Source organism: Oncorhynchus mykiss, chromosome 19, assembly GCF_057628025.1.
Source record: "Oncorhynchus mykiss isolate SJ-2025 chromosome 19, ASM5762802v1, whole genome shotgun sequence".
Classification (NCBI taxonomy): domain Eukaryota; kingdom Metazoa; phylum Chordata; class Actinopteri; order Salmoniformes; family Salmonidae; genus Oncorhynchus; species Oncorhynchus mykiss.
In genome coordinates this window covers 3506441-3526658 of record NC_143040.1, presented here as the reverse complement: position 1 = coordinate 3526658, position 20218 = coordinate 3506441, and the positions used below count along the sequence as shown (strand labels likewise).

General features: G+C 44.2%; 2 protein-coding genes across 3 annotated transcripts; both read left to right on the top strand.

Moving 5' to 3' along the window:
- Positions 1-538: 538 nt before the first annotated feature.
- On the top strand, positions 539-9486 carry LOC110516353 (homeobox protein HMX1-like). 2 transcript variants are annotated; one of them, XM_090209875.1, is made up of 2 exons: positions 539-671; positions 8489-9486. In XM_090209875.1, exons 1-2 carry the CDS (start codon positions 665-667, stop codon positions 9115-9117), a joined length of 636 nt encoding a protein of 211 aa, XP_090066001.1. In that variant the 5' UTR covers positions 539-664; the 3' UTR covers positions 9118-9486. The 2 variants fall into 2 exon arrangements, with proteins under 2 accessions (XP_090066001.1, XP_036790041.2); XM_036934146.2 differs by lacking the exon at positions 539-671 and adding an exon at positions 3691-4650.
- Positions 9487-12833: 3347 nt separating this feature from the next.
- On the top strand, positions 12834-15773 carry LOC110497187 (uncharacterized). The gene is made up of 3 exons (XM_090209874.1): positions 12834-13148; positions 13436-13925; positions 14129-15773. Exons 2-3 carry the CDS (start codon positions 13706-13708, stop codon positions 14707-14709), a joined length of 801 nt encoding a protein of 266 aa, XP_090066000.1. The 5' UTR covers positions 12834-13148; positions 13436-13705; the 3' UTR covers positions 14710-15773.
- Positions 15774-20218: the final 4445 nt, after the last annotated feature.

The window sequence follows — 20218 nt, the reverse complement described above, 5'->3', positions numbered from 1 at the left end:
GATTAAATCAATTTAAAGTATTATAGCGTCAATTGGACTATATGACGACATAAACAAACTATTATAGCATCAATTGGACTATATGACGACATAAACAAACTATTATAGCATCAATTGTATGACGACATAAACAAATGATGTTCCATAAGGTTTGATTTTAAAAAATAATAATGTGTCGCAAATTCTCATTTATTTCTTACGATATTTTAACGGTCAACTCAAAATGATGGGTTGAAATACAAAGGATGAGGTGGTTCAGTGGGCCGATATGACAATATATTTGGGGGTTGTATTTTTGAGCTGCATTAATAAACAATGGTAAGAAATACGTTGTATGTCTAATCAGTTTGCGCTCGGGTTTTGAACAATGCAGCTTTTCATTTGTTCACCAAAACAGGCTTTCAATACTTCAGAAAAATAACTAAAAGTAGCCAAAGTAAAATAAATAAATTCACTCATACTGTAACTCATAAAATATATCAGCTAACGTAATTACAATTTTATCGACTAATTTGTTTTGTTTTTCTTCCCTTTGTAGAACAAAGATTAAGAGACCCCAAAAATCCATCTACCCTTCTACCCACTAAGTCCAACCACCCCCCAAAAATACAAGACATCATCAACAACGAACCACGCGCTAATACGGCCTTCACTCCAACCAGACATGACAGGTGCGTGACCTCTTTAAGCACGGGGTCATAGTGCCGTTTCATTCACGTTATTGAGTGTCGTGTAAAGAGGAGCGTGCTCTCTGATCCGTGGTCAAGGGCTAACTCTGGCCTATAGGTGCTATGAGAGAGAGAGAGAGAGAGAGACAGAGAGAGGGGGGGGGGGTAAGGGGGAGAGATAGAGAGAGAGAGAGGGTGGGGGTAAGAGATAGAGAGAGAGCGAGAGAGAGAGAGGGTGGGGGGTAAGGGGGAGAGATAGAGAGAAAGGAGAGAGAGAGTGAGGGGGGTAAGGGGGAGAGATGGAGAGAGAGAGTGAGGGGGGGTAAGGGGGAGAGATAGAGGGAGAGGGAGAGACAGAGAGAGAGGGGGGGGTAAGGGGGAGAGATAGAGAGAGAGAGAGAGAGAGAGAGAGAGAGAGAGGGTGGGGGGTAAGAGATAGAGAGAGAGAGAGAGAGAGAGAGGGGGGGTGGGGGGGTAAGGGGGAGAGATAGAGAGAAAGGAGAGAGAGAGTGAGGGGGGTAAGGGGGAGAGATAAGGAGAGAGAGAGAGAGTGGGATGGAGAAAGAGAGCGAGAGAGGGAGAGAGAGAGAGAAGCGGGGTGAGGAGAGCCAGTGGTCCCGGTAAAGGTCATCACTGCTGCTGACTCCATTGAAAGAAATAATGAAGAAATAATAAAAGCGTGTCTGGTTGCCATGTCACCCAGAAGGGTAACAGCGTGTCTGGTTGCCATGTCACCCAGAAGGGTAACAGTGTGTCTGGTTGCCATGTCACCCAGAAGGGTAAAAGCGTGTCTGGTTGCCATGTCACCCAGAAGGGTAAAAGCGTGTCTGGTTGCCATGTCACCCAGAAGGGTAAAAGCGTGTCTGGTTGCCATGTCACCCAGAAGGGTAAAAGCGTGTCTGGTTGCCATGTCACCCAGAAGGGTAAAAGCGGACGTCGGCGATCATTTTAATATTTCTATGGAGGATGATGAAACGGTGTTTTTCATTAGGAAAGTCAATATCAACTTCAACCATAATTAATGCCCAAAAACACGGATAGCTCAGAACACAGGCCACTCGAGGAGCTGGATGACAGACACGGACAATTCTAAACATATTCTGTGTTCATTCAAATAAATTATAGGCGATCTCGGCTGTTCTTGACTACCTGCGCATTGTGACATCATTTTATGTTTCGGTCATTTAGCAAACGCTCGTATACAGAGCGGCTTACAGGGGCAATTAAAATGGGCTTAGTGTCTTGCTCAAGGGCACATCGACAGATTTTTCCACCTCGTTGTCTACGGGGATTCGAACCGCCAGACTGCCTGTTGCTTCCTAACATAATTCCTCTCCTTCCGATCCCGGGCTAGGGTTTGTAGACCTACTCGTTTTATTGAACTCGTGTTTCAGGCCTACGTGTTTTATCTGTATTATTTATGTAATACAGGCCAGTGTAGGGTATAGGTCTTAAATACCGTTATTTTCCGTGTCCAGACCAAAATAAAATCCAAATGATGTTGGAATGTATTGTAGGGCCGAAGTTGAAAGCAAAGCAATGGGCGATAGGCCATAAATCTTACACGATAATAAGACTTTACATTGTGATAGTATGTTTTCTTTATTTAACTAGGCAAGTCAGTTATTTAAAAAACAAATTCTTATTTACAATGACGGCCTGCACCGAAAACAAACCGGGACGACACTGGGACAACTGTGCGCCACCCTATGGGACTCCCAATCACGGCCTTGATGTGATGCAGCCTGGATTCGAATCAGGGGACTGTAGTGACGCCTCGTGCACTGAAATGCAGTGCCTTCAGACCGCTGCGTCACTCTGGAGCCGGAGAGAAATAATGACGACTCAAAAACAATATGTCACGTGTCCTCGGTTCTAACAGCAGAACTTCCCTCCCCCGTGTGAATGGGAGATTTCTGAAATAATACACTTCGACAGCAGGAAGACAACCGCCTACGATTAATTTTATTTTCCTCAATATGCTCGAAAAAAAAAAATCGATTAGAAAAATGAAGCTATAGCCGAAATGGTCTCTCCTAGCTAAGGTTTAACATACAGTCAAGACGACAGGGTCATAACATAACATAGAGCCCTAGTAATACACAGAACGGAGAGATAAAATAACAAAACATATTTAGCCTTTACGTATCTACTCCCACAGAAAAGCGCACTCGGTAGGCCTACATTAATTAGCCTTTACTTATCAACTCCCACAGAAAAGCGCACTCGGTAGGCCTACATTAATTAGCCTTTACTTATCAACTCCCACAGAAAAGCGCACTCGGTAAGCCTACATTAATTAGCCTATAGAGCTGGAAAATATTGACAGAAAATCCATATTACGGTAAATTACCTGAATTGAAGCGATAATGATGAATAGAACGATACGTTTCTAACTTTAATACATACTACAGCTTTTTTTACATTGTATTATCTACTACTAGTACTTCATATTAACAGTCGTATAATTTCTCTAGTGAAGACGTCTTATCTGTAAGGAATGCTATCAGCTAAATACCAGCGATAAATGATCAGGTTGGTTTGTGTCGATCATTAGCTGTTTATGGTCCCAGCTCTACAATAGAACCAATTAACGCTTTACGGAGAGCTATACGCAGAGATAAACGCAGAGATATACGGAGAGATATACGCAGCGCATTTTTCGTCTACAAGAAAATGGGCTCTAAGTTTTTTATTTTTTTATTTTTTTCAACTATAATGATTTTAGAGTCCCCTTTTTTTAGAGCCTACATGTCAAGCAGCGTACTGCATTTTCCCGGTTAGCCAATAGGCGGTGGTGTATGTACAGTAGTAGATACAGACGGCTCTTCCTTCCGCGTGCAGCGCTGTGGAACGTAGAACCATACGGGACCCGCGAGGAGGAGGACAGTGTTCTCTATCTCTTCCTGTATTTTAATTTGCCTCCTAATTGACCCAAATAAAGGCTCTTCACTGAATGACTGGGGGGGGGGGTCTCCCTGGCCCCGGTGGTGCACGCGGGCACGCAGGCACACACACACGCGCCTGCAGCAGTAACTGAGGGGAGGCGAGAGGCGAGAGGCGAGTCCCCGTCAGACAGAGTAATTCTCGGCTCCGTCCCAAATGGTACCCTATTCCTTTTATAGTACATACCTTTGACCAGGGTCTGTAGGGCTAGGGTCAAAAGTAGTGCACTGTGTAAGGGATAGAGTGCCATTTGCGACGGAAACCTCTCTCTCCTCTCCTGGAGTCATCCCATTTGATATTGTGGCTTGTCCAATCAGCGGATACCCTCCGCTCGTCAACCGTTTGCCTTGACTCGCTTCCCCGCTGTAGGCTACAACCTCTCCGGTCTCTGCCCGGTGCTGTGCTGGCACTACGGAGCTCCAGGGCCGCCCTGGTAACGATTTCCACGTTTCGGTGATGAGGATTTATCATTTATAAACAGGGGAGAATGGAGAAACCCGGTTGAGATGGTGCTTTTAAGATCCGACCGGGACACACATCAACAACAACGAAAATAACTGTTTTGTTGTGCGGAGTAACAGAACACACGTGCTCGTCGTCAACTGGACGGACGCAGGAGGACCCGTCGTAATTGTTTTGTTTGAGTGGCCAGGAATTTGCATATGCTTTTCATTTAAAAACATCATGCACGACAAGGCGACAGACACTCAGGCTTCGACACCGTCAAAATTCTCCTCGTTTTACATCGAAAACCTACTCGGCTCGAGGAAGAATGGAGAGTCAACGCATTTCAACCGACAGGTCAACAACAACAACAGCCAGTATAGTAGCAGGACCGCGGAGGAGAGTATGGAGCGGAATGAGATGGTCTACCCTAGCCGAGTCTTAGCGGGACACCCCAGCCAAGTGGCCGGTCAAGTGGCAGCCTGCTCCGGCCTCGGCGCCGAGGGTTCCCCCCGGAGAGACTCGCAATTAGAACGGAACAGAGGAGCCGCAGCCGTTAACGTCAAACCACTCAGTCTCAAAAGGTCCAACAGTAAGTTGCCCATATCTTTATTTTATTGGATAAATAGTTGTGTTTAATTGTTTTTATTAACTGCATAATCGAATCTACTGTATGAGTTCAATTGTAAATAAAATGCCGAAAACAGCCATCATTTAAATGTGACTGCATGGGCAATACAGTAATATGTCTGTATTCCGTTAGATACATATTCCTATAATTATCTTTGACTGCATGATCGAAGCTGGTAGGATAGTCTATAATGTGAAAATAAAAAACAGCTTCTCATTGCGATCGAAGGGTTTGAATGGCCCGGTTATATTAGGCTATAACAACACGAGGTTTTAGGTCTGTAGTCTACACCTAGGGCCAAGAACATCTCACAATAACCTATCAGTCCCATTGAGGTAAAAATAAAAAATAAACTATTTTTACCAGGGAGAGCTGCCAAGGAGGTTTAACCACACGTCGCCATGCATGTTACGTCGCGGGTATCATGTTACGCGTATCATGTTACGCCGACATGTGTTATATGTTACGTCTATATCGTGTGTCGTGATAGTCCTATCGCGCATCTTGACTAAGCCTATATCTCTAATTACACACACTGCCTGTCACTATAGGTCGGATAGCAAATGGAACCCTATTTCCTATATAGTGCACTACTTTAGACCAGAGCCCTATTCCCTATATAGTGCACTACTTTAGACCAGGGCCCTATTCCCTATATAGTGCACTACTTTAGACCAGGGCCCTATTCCCTATATAGTGCACTACTTTAGACCAGGGCCCTATTCCCTATATAATGCAATACTTTAGACCAGAGCCCTATTCCCTATATAGTGCACTACTTTAGACCAGAGCCCAATGGGCCCCTATCAGCTCTATTTAATAAATAAATAAATAAATACTCACCTTTATTCATTAACCAGGAAGGCCAGTTCTCATTTACAACTGCGACCTGCCCTGTTACGTTAGACTAAACTCGGTGCCATATGGCCATAGGCCCTGGTTAAAAGTAGTGCACTATATAGGGAATAGGGTGCCATATTGGGATTGTCTGGTCCTGTCTGGTCAGCCAGTCTAGTGATAGAGGGAAGTGTCCTCTGGTCCTGTCTGGTCAGCCAGTCTACTGATAGAGGGAAGTATCCCCTGGTCCTGTCTGGTCAGCCAGTCTACTGATAGAGGGAAGTGTCCTCTGGTCCTGTCTGGTCAGCCAGTCTACTGATAGAGGGAAGTGTCCCCTGGTCCTGTCTGGTCAGCCAGTCTACTGATAGAGGGAAGTGTCCCCTGGTCCTGTCTGGTCAGCCAGTCTACTGATAGAGGGAAGTGTCCTCTGGTCCTGTCTGGTCAGCCAGTCTACTGATAGAGGGAAGTGTCCTCTGGTCCTGTCTGGTCAGCCAGTCTACTGATAGAGGGAAGTGTCCTCTGGTCCTGTCTGGTCAGCCAGTCTACTGATAGAGGGAAGTGTCCCCTGGTCATGTCTGGTCAGCCAGTCTACTGATAGAGGGAAGTGTCCCCTGGTCCTGTCTGGTCAGCCAGTCTACTGATAGAGGGAAGTGTCCCCTGGTCCTGTCTGGTCAGCCAGTCTACTGATAGAGGGAAGTGTCCCCTGGTCCTGTCTGGTCATGTCTGGTCAGCCAGTCTACTGATAGAGGGAAGTGTCCCCTGGTCCTGTCTGGTCAGCCAGTCTACTGATAGAGGGAAGTGTCCCCTGGTCCTGTCTGGTCAGCCAGTCTACTGATAGAGGGAAGTGTCCCCTGGTCCTGTCTGGTCAGCCAGTCTACTGATAGAGGGAAGTGTCTTCTGGTCCTGTCTGGTCAGCCAGTCTACTGATAGAGGGAAGTGTCCCCTGGTCCTGTCTGGTCAGCCAGTCTACTGATAGAGGGAAGTGTCTTCTGGTCCTGTCTGGTCAGCCAGTCTACTGATAGAGGGAAGTGTCCTCTGGTCCTGTCTGGTCAGCCAGTCTACTGATAGAGGGAAGTGTCCTCTGGAGGGTCAACGAGGCCCCTGTTTGCTTCATTTGGTAAAACTAACAGAAGCAGTGAGCTCATGTTTGGAGTCCCCCCCTCTCTCTCTCTTCCCTCCCTCTTTCTCTCTCTCTCTTCCCTCTCTCTCTCTCTCTCTCCCCCTCTCTCTCTCTCTCTTCCCTCCCCCTCCCCCCCTCTCTCTCTTTTCCCTCCTCTCTCTCTGCAGCCATTCCAAACTCATTAAAGGCTCAAGAGTGCAATTAGTTTGTCCGAGTGGATGACCCCAGGGAACAGGGGTCTTGGTCTCTTCAGAACAGCCGTACAGGCACAAGGTTAAATCCCATGGAGCCCTATTCCCTATACTTTGGAGTCCTATGGTCCTGGTCTAAAATAATGCACTAGATAGGGAATAGGGCTCTGGTCACTAGTAGTTCACTCTATAGGGAATAGGGTGCCATTTGAAGGTCTTCGTGTCCTGGTTAGGAGGGTTGTTGTTAGTTAACTTTGTTCATATTTGGATGCCAGGTCTTTGTAGGCCTCCATTCACCCAGTTAAATAAAGGTTAAATAAATTAAAAGCATTTTTTTTTTAAATGTATCAACAGCAGTCAGACTAAAACGTATGTCCCAAACGGCTCCCTATTCCCTCGGCCCTAGGTCAGAAGTAGTTCATTATATATTGAATAGGGCCCTAGGTCAGAAGTAGTTCATTATATATTGAATAGGGCCCTAGGTCAGAAGTAGTTCATTATATAGTGAATAGGGCCCTAGGTCAGAAGTAGTTCATTATATATTGAATAGGGCCCTAGGTCAGAAGTAGTTCATTATATAGTGAATAGGGCCCTAGGTCAGAAGTAGTTCATTATATAGTGAATAGGGCCCTAGGTCAGAAGTAGTTCATTATATAGTGAATAGGGCCCTAGGTCAGAAGTAGTTCATTATATAGTGAATAGGGCCCTAGGTCAGAAGTAGTTCATTATATAGTGAATAGGGCCCTAGGTCAGAAGTAGTGCACTATTTAGGGAATAGGGCCCTAGGTCAAAAGTAGTGCACTATTTAGGGAATAGGGTGCCCGTTTTGAGCGCATTCTACTATTCAGAATGGGTAGGCCCTTGTCCAGCTTGGTTATCTCTGCATCAGTTATCTCTCCATCATATTATCTCTCCATCAGTTATCTCTACATCCTGTTATCTCTCCATCATATAATCTCTCCATCAGTTCTCTCCATCATATTATCTCTCCATCAGTTCTCTTCATCCTGTTATCTCTCCATCATGTTATCTCTTCATCCTGTTATCTCTCCATCATGTTATCTCTTCATCCTGTTATCTCTCCATCATGTTATCTCTTCATCCTGTTATCTCTCCATGTTATCTCTTCATCCTGTTATCTCTCCATCATGTTATCTCTTCATCCTGTTATCTCTCCATCAGTTATCTTTACATCATATTATCTCTTCATCGGTTATCTCTCCATCCTATTATCTCTTCATCAGTTATCTCTCCGTCAGTTCTCTCCATCCTATTATCTCTTCATCAGTTATCTCTCCGTCAGTTCTCTCCATCAGTTAACTCTCCACTGGATATCTCTTCATCAGTTCTCTCTCCATCAGTTAACTCTCCACTGGATATCTCTCCATCAGTTCTCTCTCCATCAGTTATCTTTCCATCAGTTATCTCTCCATCAGTTATCTCTCCATCAGTTATCTCTTTACCAGTTATCTTTCCATTACTCTTTAAACTCAAAGATTAACTATAGGTACAGGCCTATTATATTTTACCCCTTTGTTTTTATGGCCAACTTTTGTTCCTCACCAACAGCCTATTGAAATCATTCAGACTTTGGATGCCATGTGTCCATAATCGATTCACATTTAATTCATGTTGTATTTTTTCCCCACAGATCCCAAAGAGGACAGTAGATGCTCAGATGACCGTTGCTGCTCCCACTCAGCCAGCGACCGAGACTCCGTTTCTCCCGCCGTGCCAGAAGAACCCACAGAAGGCAGCGACAAAACGGGACGGAAAACGGCAGACAGCTTCCTGACCGACGACAACGACGAGACGCAGAACGCCTTTGACGATCAGTCGGACCCGGAAGCCCCTCTGGACCCGAGCTCTGTCCGGAAGAAGAAAACTAGAACCGTTTTCAGTCGGAGTCAGGTGTTTCAGTTGGAGTCGACGTTCGATATGAAACGGTACCTGAGCACTTCTGAACGGGCAGGTATCGCGGCCTCTCTCCAGCTAACGGAAACGCAGGTGAAAATCTGGTTCCAGAATCGACGGAACAAATGGAAGAGACAGATGGCCGCGGATCAAGAGACCGCAAACGTTTCCCACTCGTCCCAACGGATAGTCCGAGTTCCGATTCTATATCACAAAAGCTCCACGCCCTCGACGTTGGGTTTCAACGTCAACGTGTCCCAGGTGTCCCCGCGTTTGATGAGTTTCTCAAACCCTGTGAACTATCCCTACTCCTCCTTTGCGCACTCCATGAGTTTACTACGCTCGCAAATTACCGGGTTGGTGTAAAGACCGTTACGGAGCTTTCACTACTTTTTTTTGTTCACGTCATGTCAGTAATTTATTCAATTATTGAAGATAGCGAATCGTGCAATAACAATAACTGCAATGGCCGCAGAAAACTATACAAGTAAAACAGTTAGAAGATATGGCCTTTAGATTTACAATTGATCGCGGTGTTTTTTAAATGTTGTAATTGTACCACTTTATTATATTATCGCCACACTAGATAATGATAGTGTTTGTGCCGGTCCACATTGATATGTTTTTTTTTTATAGACATTTATTTGTGCAAATACTTTTATATTCAAAGCCCGTTTCTTACGTCACTTTTTTTCTCCACAATATAGCTCTAAATAAACGAATCACAAGATATGAGTGATGTGTGTGTGTGTGTGTGTCTGCTGTTGTCTTGTGTGTCTTCCGGCGACGTGCTGAGCTATTTCGACTAACGTCCCAGAGTTGAACTTGCAATGAGATTCGATTGATCGATCAACTGTAGCCTACAGTTGATCAATCCATGTGAAATTGTAAGTCATTTGATCGGAATTTACCCAATCTATTGGCTCCTCCCGGACTATAGGCTACAAATATAGACGTGTATATTTTATTTCGCCAGTTTTACTTCCGTCAAAATAGACACGGACGAGGACAGAAGACGTAGCGTGCAGCGAACTGCACAAGTCCTCCGTCCCGGCAGCGCGAGTTCTCACACATATCAGCGTATAGACCTTCACTTCTTAAAACACAAGTTAATTGTAAAAGATACAAAATGAAATGTGTAGCCTAAAGTAGTAGGGGAGCGGAGAAGAAAAAACAAAATGCCTATTTGAAATCTATACATATATATATATATAAAAGAAGCTCGCGACACGTTTCCTTGGGGGAAAAAAAACATTTGACTTCATTGAATTATTTTGAACATGGCCTTGCCCGGCATGCAGGCCTAACATGCTCTCTGCCCTGCAACTGAACTGGGAACACCCGTCTCTCCATTAGAGGAAATATGGTCTGATGTCATCATTCATATTTATAAAACACACGGGGGTCATCGACAGGACGTTGGTGAGGACAAATGAATTATAGGCACTATTACATAAATATGACATCACGCTACTGCAACACCAGGCCTGAGCTGGCTGGCAGCTGGCAAGCTGTGATTGTGAGCCTCAGTAGACTAGACGACTGTATAAGAAACAGTTGAACCATATAGTTAGTTGGTTAATAGACCTATACGGTAGGACTCATAGTTCTATATTTCTATTTTATTTTTACCTTTATTTAAACTAGGCAAGTCACTTAAGAACAAATTATTATTTTCAATGACGGCCTAGGAACAGTGGGTTAACTGCCTTGTTCAGGGGGCAGAACGACAGATTTGTACCTTGTCGGCTCGGGGGGTTTGAACTTGCAACCCTGCATAGTAGCCTACTATGGCCCGTAGTAGGCAACTATGTCCAGGTCGCAGTTGTAAATTAGAACTCGTTCTCAACTGGCCTACCTGGTTAAATAAAGGGGAAATACAAATAAATGAAACTATGATAGTATGTTATTTATTTACAACACGGGTAGACGTTTTATTCAGAGGATCCACGGACCCACTAAAGTAGCCTCTCTTATAATCCGAAATAATAGGATTATAGCTTATACATATTTATATATATTTATAACAATTTATATTTAACAACGCTTTTACTTCGTTGTCATAAATATGTATTTATTATCATTAAACTTTCAGTAGCCTCTGCCTGTACGTGGGAGCCGCCATTCATTCGGGAGAAGGATCTGTACGTGGGAGCCGCCATTCATTCGGGAGAAGGATCTGTACGTGGGAGCCGCCATTCATTCGGGAGAAGGATCTGTACGTGGGAGCCGCCATTCATTCGGGAGAAGGATACTTGAGATAACGTCCGAGGACAACACATATTTAGGAGTAAAACAACACAACGCTAACTATATTCATCACAACCACATCCCCTATCGAAGACGATAGACGTTTTGCATTTTGGAGAACGTGTGTGACCGTGGGGTTTCCTGGGTAAAATAACGTACACGAATTCAAATTCCTTCTGCTATGGTTTTATCTGTAAAAACGGACAACAACAAAAATATGGTCGCGATCATCATCGCAACAAACAATACAATAGAAGGTTCTAACTTTATTCCGGACAATCAACAGTCATCAATATAACGCTCAATATCATGTGGATAACAGTAGCCTACCCTAAACACAGTCTAGGTCTATATGAATAAGTGGCGCAGCGGTCTAAGGCACTGCATCTCAGTGCCAGCGGTGTCACTACAGACACCCTGGTTCGAATCTAGGCTATCACAACCGGTCGTGATCGGGAGTCACGTAAGGCGGCGAACAATTGGCCCGGCGACGTCCGTGTTTGTCCGGTGTAGGCTGCCATTTGTAAATAATAATTTACAGGCCTAGTTAAACAGGCCTCTGTTCTCCACTATAGCGTGTAGTCTTTCAGCCATTGTATTGATTATAGGCCTATACCTCATAGCCTTGTGCAAAACACACAATGGCTTAAAAATACTTTGAAGTACTACTTAAGTAGTTATTTTGGGGAGGTTTCTGTACTTTACTTTGCTATTTATATTATTGACAACTTTTACTTTTACTTCACTACATTCCTAATGAAAATAATGTACTTTTAACTCAATACATTTTCCCCTGACACCCAAAAGTACTTGTTATATTTTTAATGTTTAGCAGGACAAGAAAATGGTCTAATTCATTCACTTATCAAGAGAACATCCCTGGTCCTCCCTGCTGCCTCTGATCTGGAGGACTCACTAAACAGAGAACATCCCTGGTCATCCCTACTGCCTCTGATCTGGAGGACTCACTAAACAGAGAACATCCCTGGTCATCCCTACTGCCTCTGATCTGGAGGACTCACTAAACAGAGAACATCCCTGGTCATCCCTACTGCCTCTGATCTGGAGGACTCACTAAACAGAGAACATCCCTGGTCATCCCTACTGCCTCTGATCTGGAGGACTCACTAAACAGAGAACATCCCTACTGCCTCTGATCTGGAGGACTCACTAAACAGAGAACATCCCAACTGCCTCTGATCTGGAGGACTCACTAAACAGAGAACATCCCTACTGCCTCTGATCTGGAGGACTCACTAAACAGAGAACATCCCTACTGCCTCTGATCTGGAGGACTCACTAAACAGAGAACATCCCTACTGCCTCTGATCTGGAGGACTCACTAACCACCAATGCTTCGCTTGTAAAATATGTCTGAGCGTTGGAGTGTGGCCCCCGTGGCAATCCGTAGAATAACATATAATAAATGAAATGGTGCCGTCTGGTTTGCTTAGTAAAAGGAATTTGAAATTATTTATACTTTTACTTTTAACACATGAGTCTATTTTATCAATTACAATAACTTTTCATATTTAAGTATTATTTAAAACCCAAATACTTTTAGACTTTTACTCAAGTAGTATTTTACTGGGTGACTTTCAATTTTACTCGAGTCATTTTCTATGAAGGTGTATATTTTGTTTTACTATGACTCAAGTATGACGTTTGGGGACTTTATCCACCGCGGGCTGAATATAGATAGAAGCCTGATGGGTTCTATTCTATTCGTTCCCTTCTATCAGTTAACGATTTTATAAGAAGCAAAGACATAAATATGCGTTAAAGAATTGCAATGCAGGCCTAAATTAAATGGAAATAGTTACACATAGAAATGGAGCTAGGCTATTTTAATTTACAGTAAATGTTGTGTTCAATATGTTATTCCAGCTACATTCATGTAAATACTATTTATAATATATTTATATTGGTGTTTCTCTTGGGTTTTTTTTTTACTTTGAAAACTACAGCTCGTCGAAAAGGCCTCATTAAAACGTGAACTTCATTAAAACGCGTGCCAGTCATTTAAAAAGAAAACGCTGAAACGCCGTAATCCACCTCCGCTTCTCCCAACGACAAAAACGTTCCGGTGGACATCGGGATTGGACCCGGTCAGCACCAGGTGTTAAGTCTAAAACAGGATGTATTAGGTAAGCCTACCTTCTAAGGCAGAACTGCAGGGTCTATAGCTAGACATTATATATTCACCAACCCAAAGCCATGTCTGCAGAAAAATAAAATAGGCTAATTCCTCAAATGCAGAACATCTCAAATTAAATGATTTATAATGATTCATTTCCATTCTTCCTTTCGTAGCCTTTAAACCAGATGCCAGGCTCAAGAAAAGAAGGGGAAAACGATAACATTCTACTCCCCATCTCTCTCTCTCTCTCTCTCTCTCTCTTCCCCTCCCCTTGATGCAATTGGCCCCTCGAAGGCACTCCTCTTGTCCAATGGACGAGGGCGCACCAACGTTCCATCCGGTCCGTGGAAGTTACAGGCGAGGCAGAGAGAGAGAGAGAGAGAGAGAGGCGCGCCGTGAAAGTCCCAGTCCAATCCCCTCATCATCCTCGCATGGAGCAAATGGTGCGTGGATCGTCAAGACGTCGTTAGGAAGAGAGAAAGAGAGTTCCAAGTTCCACTTCTAGAGCGCAGGGACATTTGGTTCCAAAATTCCTTGCGGGAGAAAAGAGACCATTTCTCTAAAATGATGAGCAAAGTGGACGCGTCATGCAAGCCGACTGCCGCGTCTCTCAAATTCACCATAGACAATATTCTGAACCTGCAGACATACTCGAGCGGTAACCACGGTAGGAAGACAGTTGACAGCTGTCATTCCGGTAGCAGGCTACAGAATAGCACGGGACTGTACTGGTTCGATGACCATCAACGGAGAATGGACCCCGCGACAAGGCTACACGATGCAGGTAGGCAACTGTTGCCTAATATGGTCAAATATGAACGTTAAACACTGCACTGTAGCAGACTAAACTGCCGTTTTGTAGCCTGATTCAACACATCGGGCCTAATGCATTTATATGTGTATCATTATATTGTAGCCTGATAAACTGTCAGCGTCAAGCTATATATATATTACGGAATACAATTTCTGTCCCATTTCTGTTCTCAGAGCCGGATAACGACTGTAGCCCAACCGGAGGACCCACGGCCGTCGCTATCACCCGGGAAGACTCGTTACAGATCACCGACAATTGCTTCGAAAGCGGGGACAGCGGCGACGACTGCTCCTCGACGCATCACAACGGAGACGGTGATAATAGCAGCGGCAAGAAAAAACAACTGTCAATAATAAACAAGAAAAAAACTCGCACAATCTTCTCCAAGAGACAGATCTTTCAGTTGGAATCTACTTTCGATACGAAGCGGTACCTTAGCAGCGCCGAGCGCGCCTGCCTCGCCAGTTCTCTCCAGTTAACGGAAACGCAGGTCAAAATCTGGTTCCAGAACCGAAGGAATAAATTGAAAAGACAGATTTCAACAGCGCTAGATGGTCCCAACGGTGATTTCTCCGACGCGGGTCCGGGGAAGGCTCTGCAGCTCCCGGCCTTGTACAAAGACAATAACCTGCTGGGAAGATGCTTGATGCCGATGCCCCTGCCCATCGTATACCCTGGCAGTAGCACGCATTATTTATGTTTTTCCAATGCCAGCAAGTACTTTAGTCTATTCGAAGGAGACGTTGTCCTGTAGTAGACAAGGCCGAGTCTGCTTAAAGGAGACGTAGTCCTATTTAAACCCGGCCTAGTCTGTTCGAAGGAGGCGTAGGGTTAGCATCATCGCCAAAAAGACTGTTTACAAAGTGATATATCATGCCAATTTCAGCTTCCGCATTTAGCATTCCCCCCCCCATCATCATCGTGTTAAAAAACGTAAGGTCGAGTCTGGCCCATGTAGTGTTTTAAAGCCTACTTGTAAGGATAGCCCGTTGACCTCAGGCCTAGCTCAATCCCACTTGTCACATCGATAGCCTGCGCCAATTGTATTTATTGACACACATCAACAATGTTGATATAAAACTCAAGAACATATTTGCAGGATATCCTATCACACAAAGACATGCAGAATAACTCCACATTGAGTTTTATGTTATAATAATAGATAGTTGTTTCTGTTCGCAGAGTACCAGCGTAGGCCTAAAACAGTGGGTCTAATATTCATTTATTAAATTATTATTATTAATATTATTATTATGAACCTGTTATTAACAACAGCTTTTCCCAGCAGTCTAAACACGGCCAAAGATGCTATTATATTTGCATGCATGTACTGTATTATATTTAATTTTCAATTCATTAAATTAACTATGTATTTAAAATGAATGTAATGATTTATTTTTTTTACGCATGTTTAAACTTTATATCAATTATAAGTATAATAACATTCTTATTTCTTCCCAACACTATAAAATTGACTGAATCTGTCATTATTATTTTTTTTTTTATGTATATAAAAAAAAAACATCGTTTGGTACAAAGGTTTATGTAAACTATGTGTTGCTGTGCTGCGCCTTAAAGCCCTCAGTTGTAGGATATATGGGGGACGGATGTATAAATGCATTTTGGAGTTGTTTTAAAAACCGTATTTACTCTTAAACACCGTTTAATGTAGAGATGTCAAAAATGTCACACAAACAATTAACAACATGTCTGCTAACTATTAGGACGGTTCCAGAAACCCGTGATGAATGTGGCATTTTTTCACAATTCTGGTATAGAAACACAGAATTCACATTTCACAATAAATATTATGAAACCGAAGACAATAGGCTTATTGTTGTAACACGCTTGGCGTGTAACTAATCTCAAGGCACAGCATGTGAATCTGATTATCGCCAACGACGAGAGAGAGAGAGAGAGAGAGAGAGAGAGAGAGAGCTAATCCTGCTTTGTGGAATATCACTGATTGCAGTCAAGTGCTTTAATTAAGAACCAGGCTTCTTAAGAGAAATGTATGTAAGCTTATCATAAATACGTTGTAAAATGTTCAAACGTTCCTTCTGAAGTAGGACGTATGTAGGAAAGATTTGTGGCAAAAGGCCTGTGTGCCTATTGTGGTCCTCTGCTTGCGCACAATATTTAACACTTGACCTATACTTTGGGAGTATTTACCCAGAAAAGTACCCCATTACAACTCGTATATTGCAAGGACTATTGGCTTTGGATTCTGCAATGGCACAGATATAGTCTTAACGCGTCACGGTGTATTCCGCCCTCCAATTATACTGCCTTAATATACAATTACGCTGTAAACTATTCTTCAAGGAAGAGTAGGCTAAATTCAGCGAAAACAATATGGCCTGTATTGAATTCATTTGACATGTACAATGTGCCCGAGTGAAGCCCCATAGATGCACTTTTTATGCACAAACAAATTGGCTAAGTTTAATCAGAACAGCAGGATGTTACAACTAGTGCACATTCATTTAGCCACGTAGATGTAGAATTAGAACGATCAGAACGTAGCCGTGACATTCTAATTCTCTGCCTTTAATTAAAGCCTCGTCATTCACACTTAAAGAGTCGTCACCCACAGTCTTGGTTAAAACGCCTTGCGCCGCAGTCTCCAACGCAGGGAAACGGCGAACAGATGGAGCTGCTCGAGCACTGGCCGAGGGCGCACTATAGGTCCGCGCGGGGTTATCCGCCCCTGTCCGTCATATCCGCTAGACGCTCAAGGGTCTCCCATGGGAACGCGCCTGCGCACTTTCACCATCAATTAATAACGACCTCTGTATTTGGCCTAGGTGTTTTTCTTTTACAGGCCTACCTACACAGGGAGGGCTATGTCAGGTGTGCACTAAGGCGACTAAATGTAACATGGGAACGCAACAACAGGAGAATAAGACATTGGCTCTAATAAGGTTTGATCTGGAAAGTTGAGCTAACGTAGGCTAATGTGATTAGCATGAGGTTGAGCTAATGTAGGCTAATGTGATTAGCATGAGGTTGGAAGTAACAAGAACATTTCCCAGGACATAGACATATCTGATATGGGCAGAAAGCTTAAATTCTTGTTAATCTAACTGCACTCTCTAATTTACAGTAGCTATTACAGTGAAATAATACCATGCTATTGGTTGAGGAGAGTGCACAGTTATGAGCTTGAAAATGTATTAAAAAAACAATTTGCCACATTTGGGCAGTCTTGATACTATTACCACTAGGCAGGTAGTCGGTTAGAGCGTTGGACTAGTAACGGGAAAGGGTGCGCGATCAAATCCCCGAGGTGACAAGGTAAACATCTGTCGTTCTGTCCCTGAACAAGCCAGTTAACCCACTGTTCCTAGGCCAGTTAACCCACTGTTCCTAGACCAGTTAACCTCACTGTTCCTAGACCAGTTAACCCACTGTTCCTAGACCAGTTAACCCACTGTTCCTAGACCAGTTAACCCACTGTTCCTAGACCAGTTAACCCACTGTTCCTAGACCAGTTAACCCAGTGTTCCTAGACCAGTTAACCCAGTGTTCCTAGACCAGTTAACCCAGTGTTCCTAGACCAGTTAACCCACTGTTCCTAGACCAGTTAACCCACTGTTCCTAGACCAGTTAACCCACTGTTCCTAGACCAGTTAAACCACTGTTCCTAGACCAGTTAACCCACTGTTCCTAGACCAGTTAACCCCACTGTTCCTAGACCAGTTAACCCACTGTTCCTAGACCAGTTAACCCCACTGTTCCTAGACCAGTTAACCCACTGTTCCTAGACCAGTTAACCCACTGTTCCTAGACCAGTTAACCCACTGTTCCTAGACCAGTTAACCCACTGTTCCTAGGCCAGTTAACCCACTGTTCCTAGGCCAGTTAACCCACTGTTCCTAGGCCAGTTAACCCACTGTTCCTAGACCAGTTAACCCACTGTTCCTAGGCCAGTTAACCGACTGTTCCTAGACCAGTTAACCCACTGTTCCTAGACCAGTTAACCCAGTGTTCCTAGACCAGTTAACCCACTGTTCCTAGACCAGTTAACCCACTGTTCCTAGACCAGTTAACCCACTGTTCCTAGGCCAGTTAACCGACTGTTCCTAGACCAGTTAACCCACTGTTCCTAGACCAGTTAACCCACTGTTCCTAGGCCAGTTAACCCACTGTTCCTAGGCCAGTTAACCCACTGTTCCTAGACCAGTTAACCCCACTGTTCCTAGACCAGTTAACCCACTGTTCCTAGACCAGTTAACCCACTGTTCCTAGACCAGTTAACCCACTGTTCCTTGACCAGTTAACCCACTGTTCCTAGACCAGTTAACCCAGTGTTCCTAGACCAGTTAACCCAGTGTTCCTAGACCAGTTAACCCACTGTTCCTAGACCAGTTAACCCACTGTTCCTAGACCAGTTAACCCAGTGTTCCTAGACCAGTTAACCCAGTGTTCCTAGACCAGTTAACCCACTGTTCCTAGACCAGTTAACCCACTGTTCCTAGACCAGTTAACCCACTGTTCCTAGGCCAGTTAACCGACTGTTCCTAGACCAGTTAACCCACTGTTCCTAGACCAGTTAACCCACTGTTCCTAGGCCAGTTAACCCACTGTTCCTGGACCAGTTAACCCACTGTTCCTAGACCAGTTAACCCACTGTTCCTAGACCAGTTAACCCACTGTTCCTAGACCAGTTAACCCACTGTTCCTAGGCCAGTTAACCCACTGTTCCTAGGCCAGTTAACCCACTGTTCCTAGACCAGTTAACCCACTGTTCCTAGACCAGTTAACCCACTGTTCCTAGACCAGTTAACCCACTGTTCCTAGACCAGTTAACCCACTGTTCCTAGACCAGTTAACCCACTGTTCCTAGGCCAGTTAACCCACTGTTCCTAGACCAGTTATCCCACTGTTCCTAGACCAGTTAACCCACTGTTCCTAGACCAGTTAACCCACTGTTCCTAGACCAGTTAACCCACTGTTCCTAGACCAGTTAACCCACTGTTCCTAGACCAGTTAACCCACTGTTCCTAGACCAGTTAACCCACTGTTCCTAGACCAGTTAACCCACTGTTCCTAGGCCAGTTAACCGACTGTTCCTAGACCAGTTAACCCACTGTTCCTAGACCAGTTAACCCACTGTTCCTAGACCAGTTAACCCACTGTTCCTAGACCAGTTAACCCACTGTTCCTAGACCAGTTAACCCACTGTTCCTAGGCCGTCATTGAAAATAAGACTTTGTTCTTAACTGACTTGCCTGGTTAAATAAAATAGGTAAATGTCAGGTAGATCCAGGTGTACAGAACAGCTTCCTGTTGTCACAACTGCATTGTGTTGTGTAATCCCGTTATCCTGTGGAGGCTTGACGATCACAAGGGTTGATTCTAAGAGTTGAACCAAACTGTGCCAGCAAGTATATTATGAATTCAAGGTTACATCAACTATGGAATTCTTTATAATTGTCCTCTTACTCATTTCCCTCTTCCTCCTTCCTCTACTACTCTTCCTCCTTCTACTCTTCCTCTTCCTCCCTCCTCCTTCCTCTACTGCTCTTCCTCCTTCTACTCGTCCTCTTCCTCCCTCCTCCTTCCTCTACTGCTCTTCCTCCTTCTACTCTTCCTCTTCCTCCCTCCTCCTTCCTCTACTGCTCTTCCTCCTTCTACTCATCCTCTTCCTCCCTCCTCCTTCCTCTACTGCTCTTCCTCCTTCTACTCGTCCTCTTCCTCCCTCCTCCTTCCTCTACTGCTTTTCCTCCTTCTACTCGTCCTCTTCCTCCCTCCTCTACTGCTCTTCCTCCTTCTACTCGTCCTCTTCCTCCCTCCTCCTTCCTCTACTGCTCTTCCTCCTTCTACTCGTCCTTTTCCTTTTCACGTCCACTGATCCCTTCCCCAACTGGGCGCAGACGTCAGTTCAACATCTAGTTTTGATTTACATTTTTGTGGAGTTGTCAAGTAACATTAATTCAACCCAAAAAATGTCCCCATGTCATTTGGTTTTGAAAAGTTGGGAAACAAAATATAAGAAGTGAAGACTTTCCACCAATCAGTGGAAAGTCGTCATCACGTTGATATAACGTCATCACGTTGATATAACGTCATCACGTTGACGTTTTTCGGCTGAAATGATCAACAACGTTGATTCAACCAGTTTTGTAACAGCAGATTTTTTTCTGACGGTCAGGAGGTTACGTAGTGAAATAGAGGGTCTGTTCTTTACACACACACTTCATCTCACACACACACACACACACACACACACACACACACACACACACACACACACACAC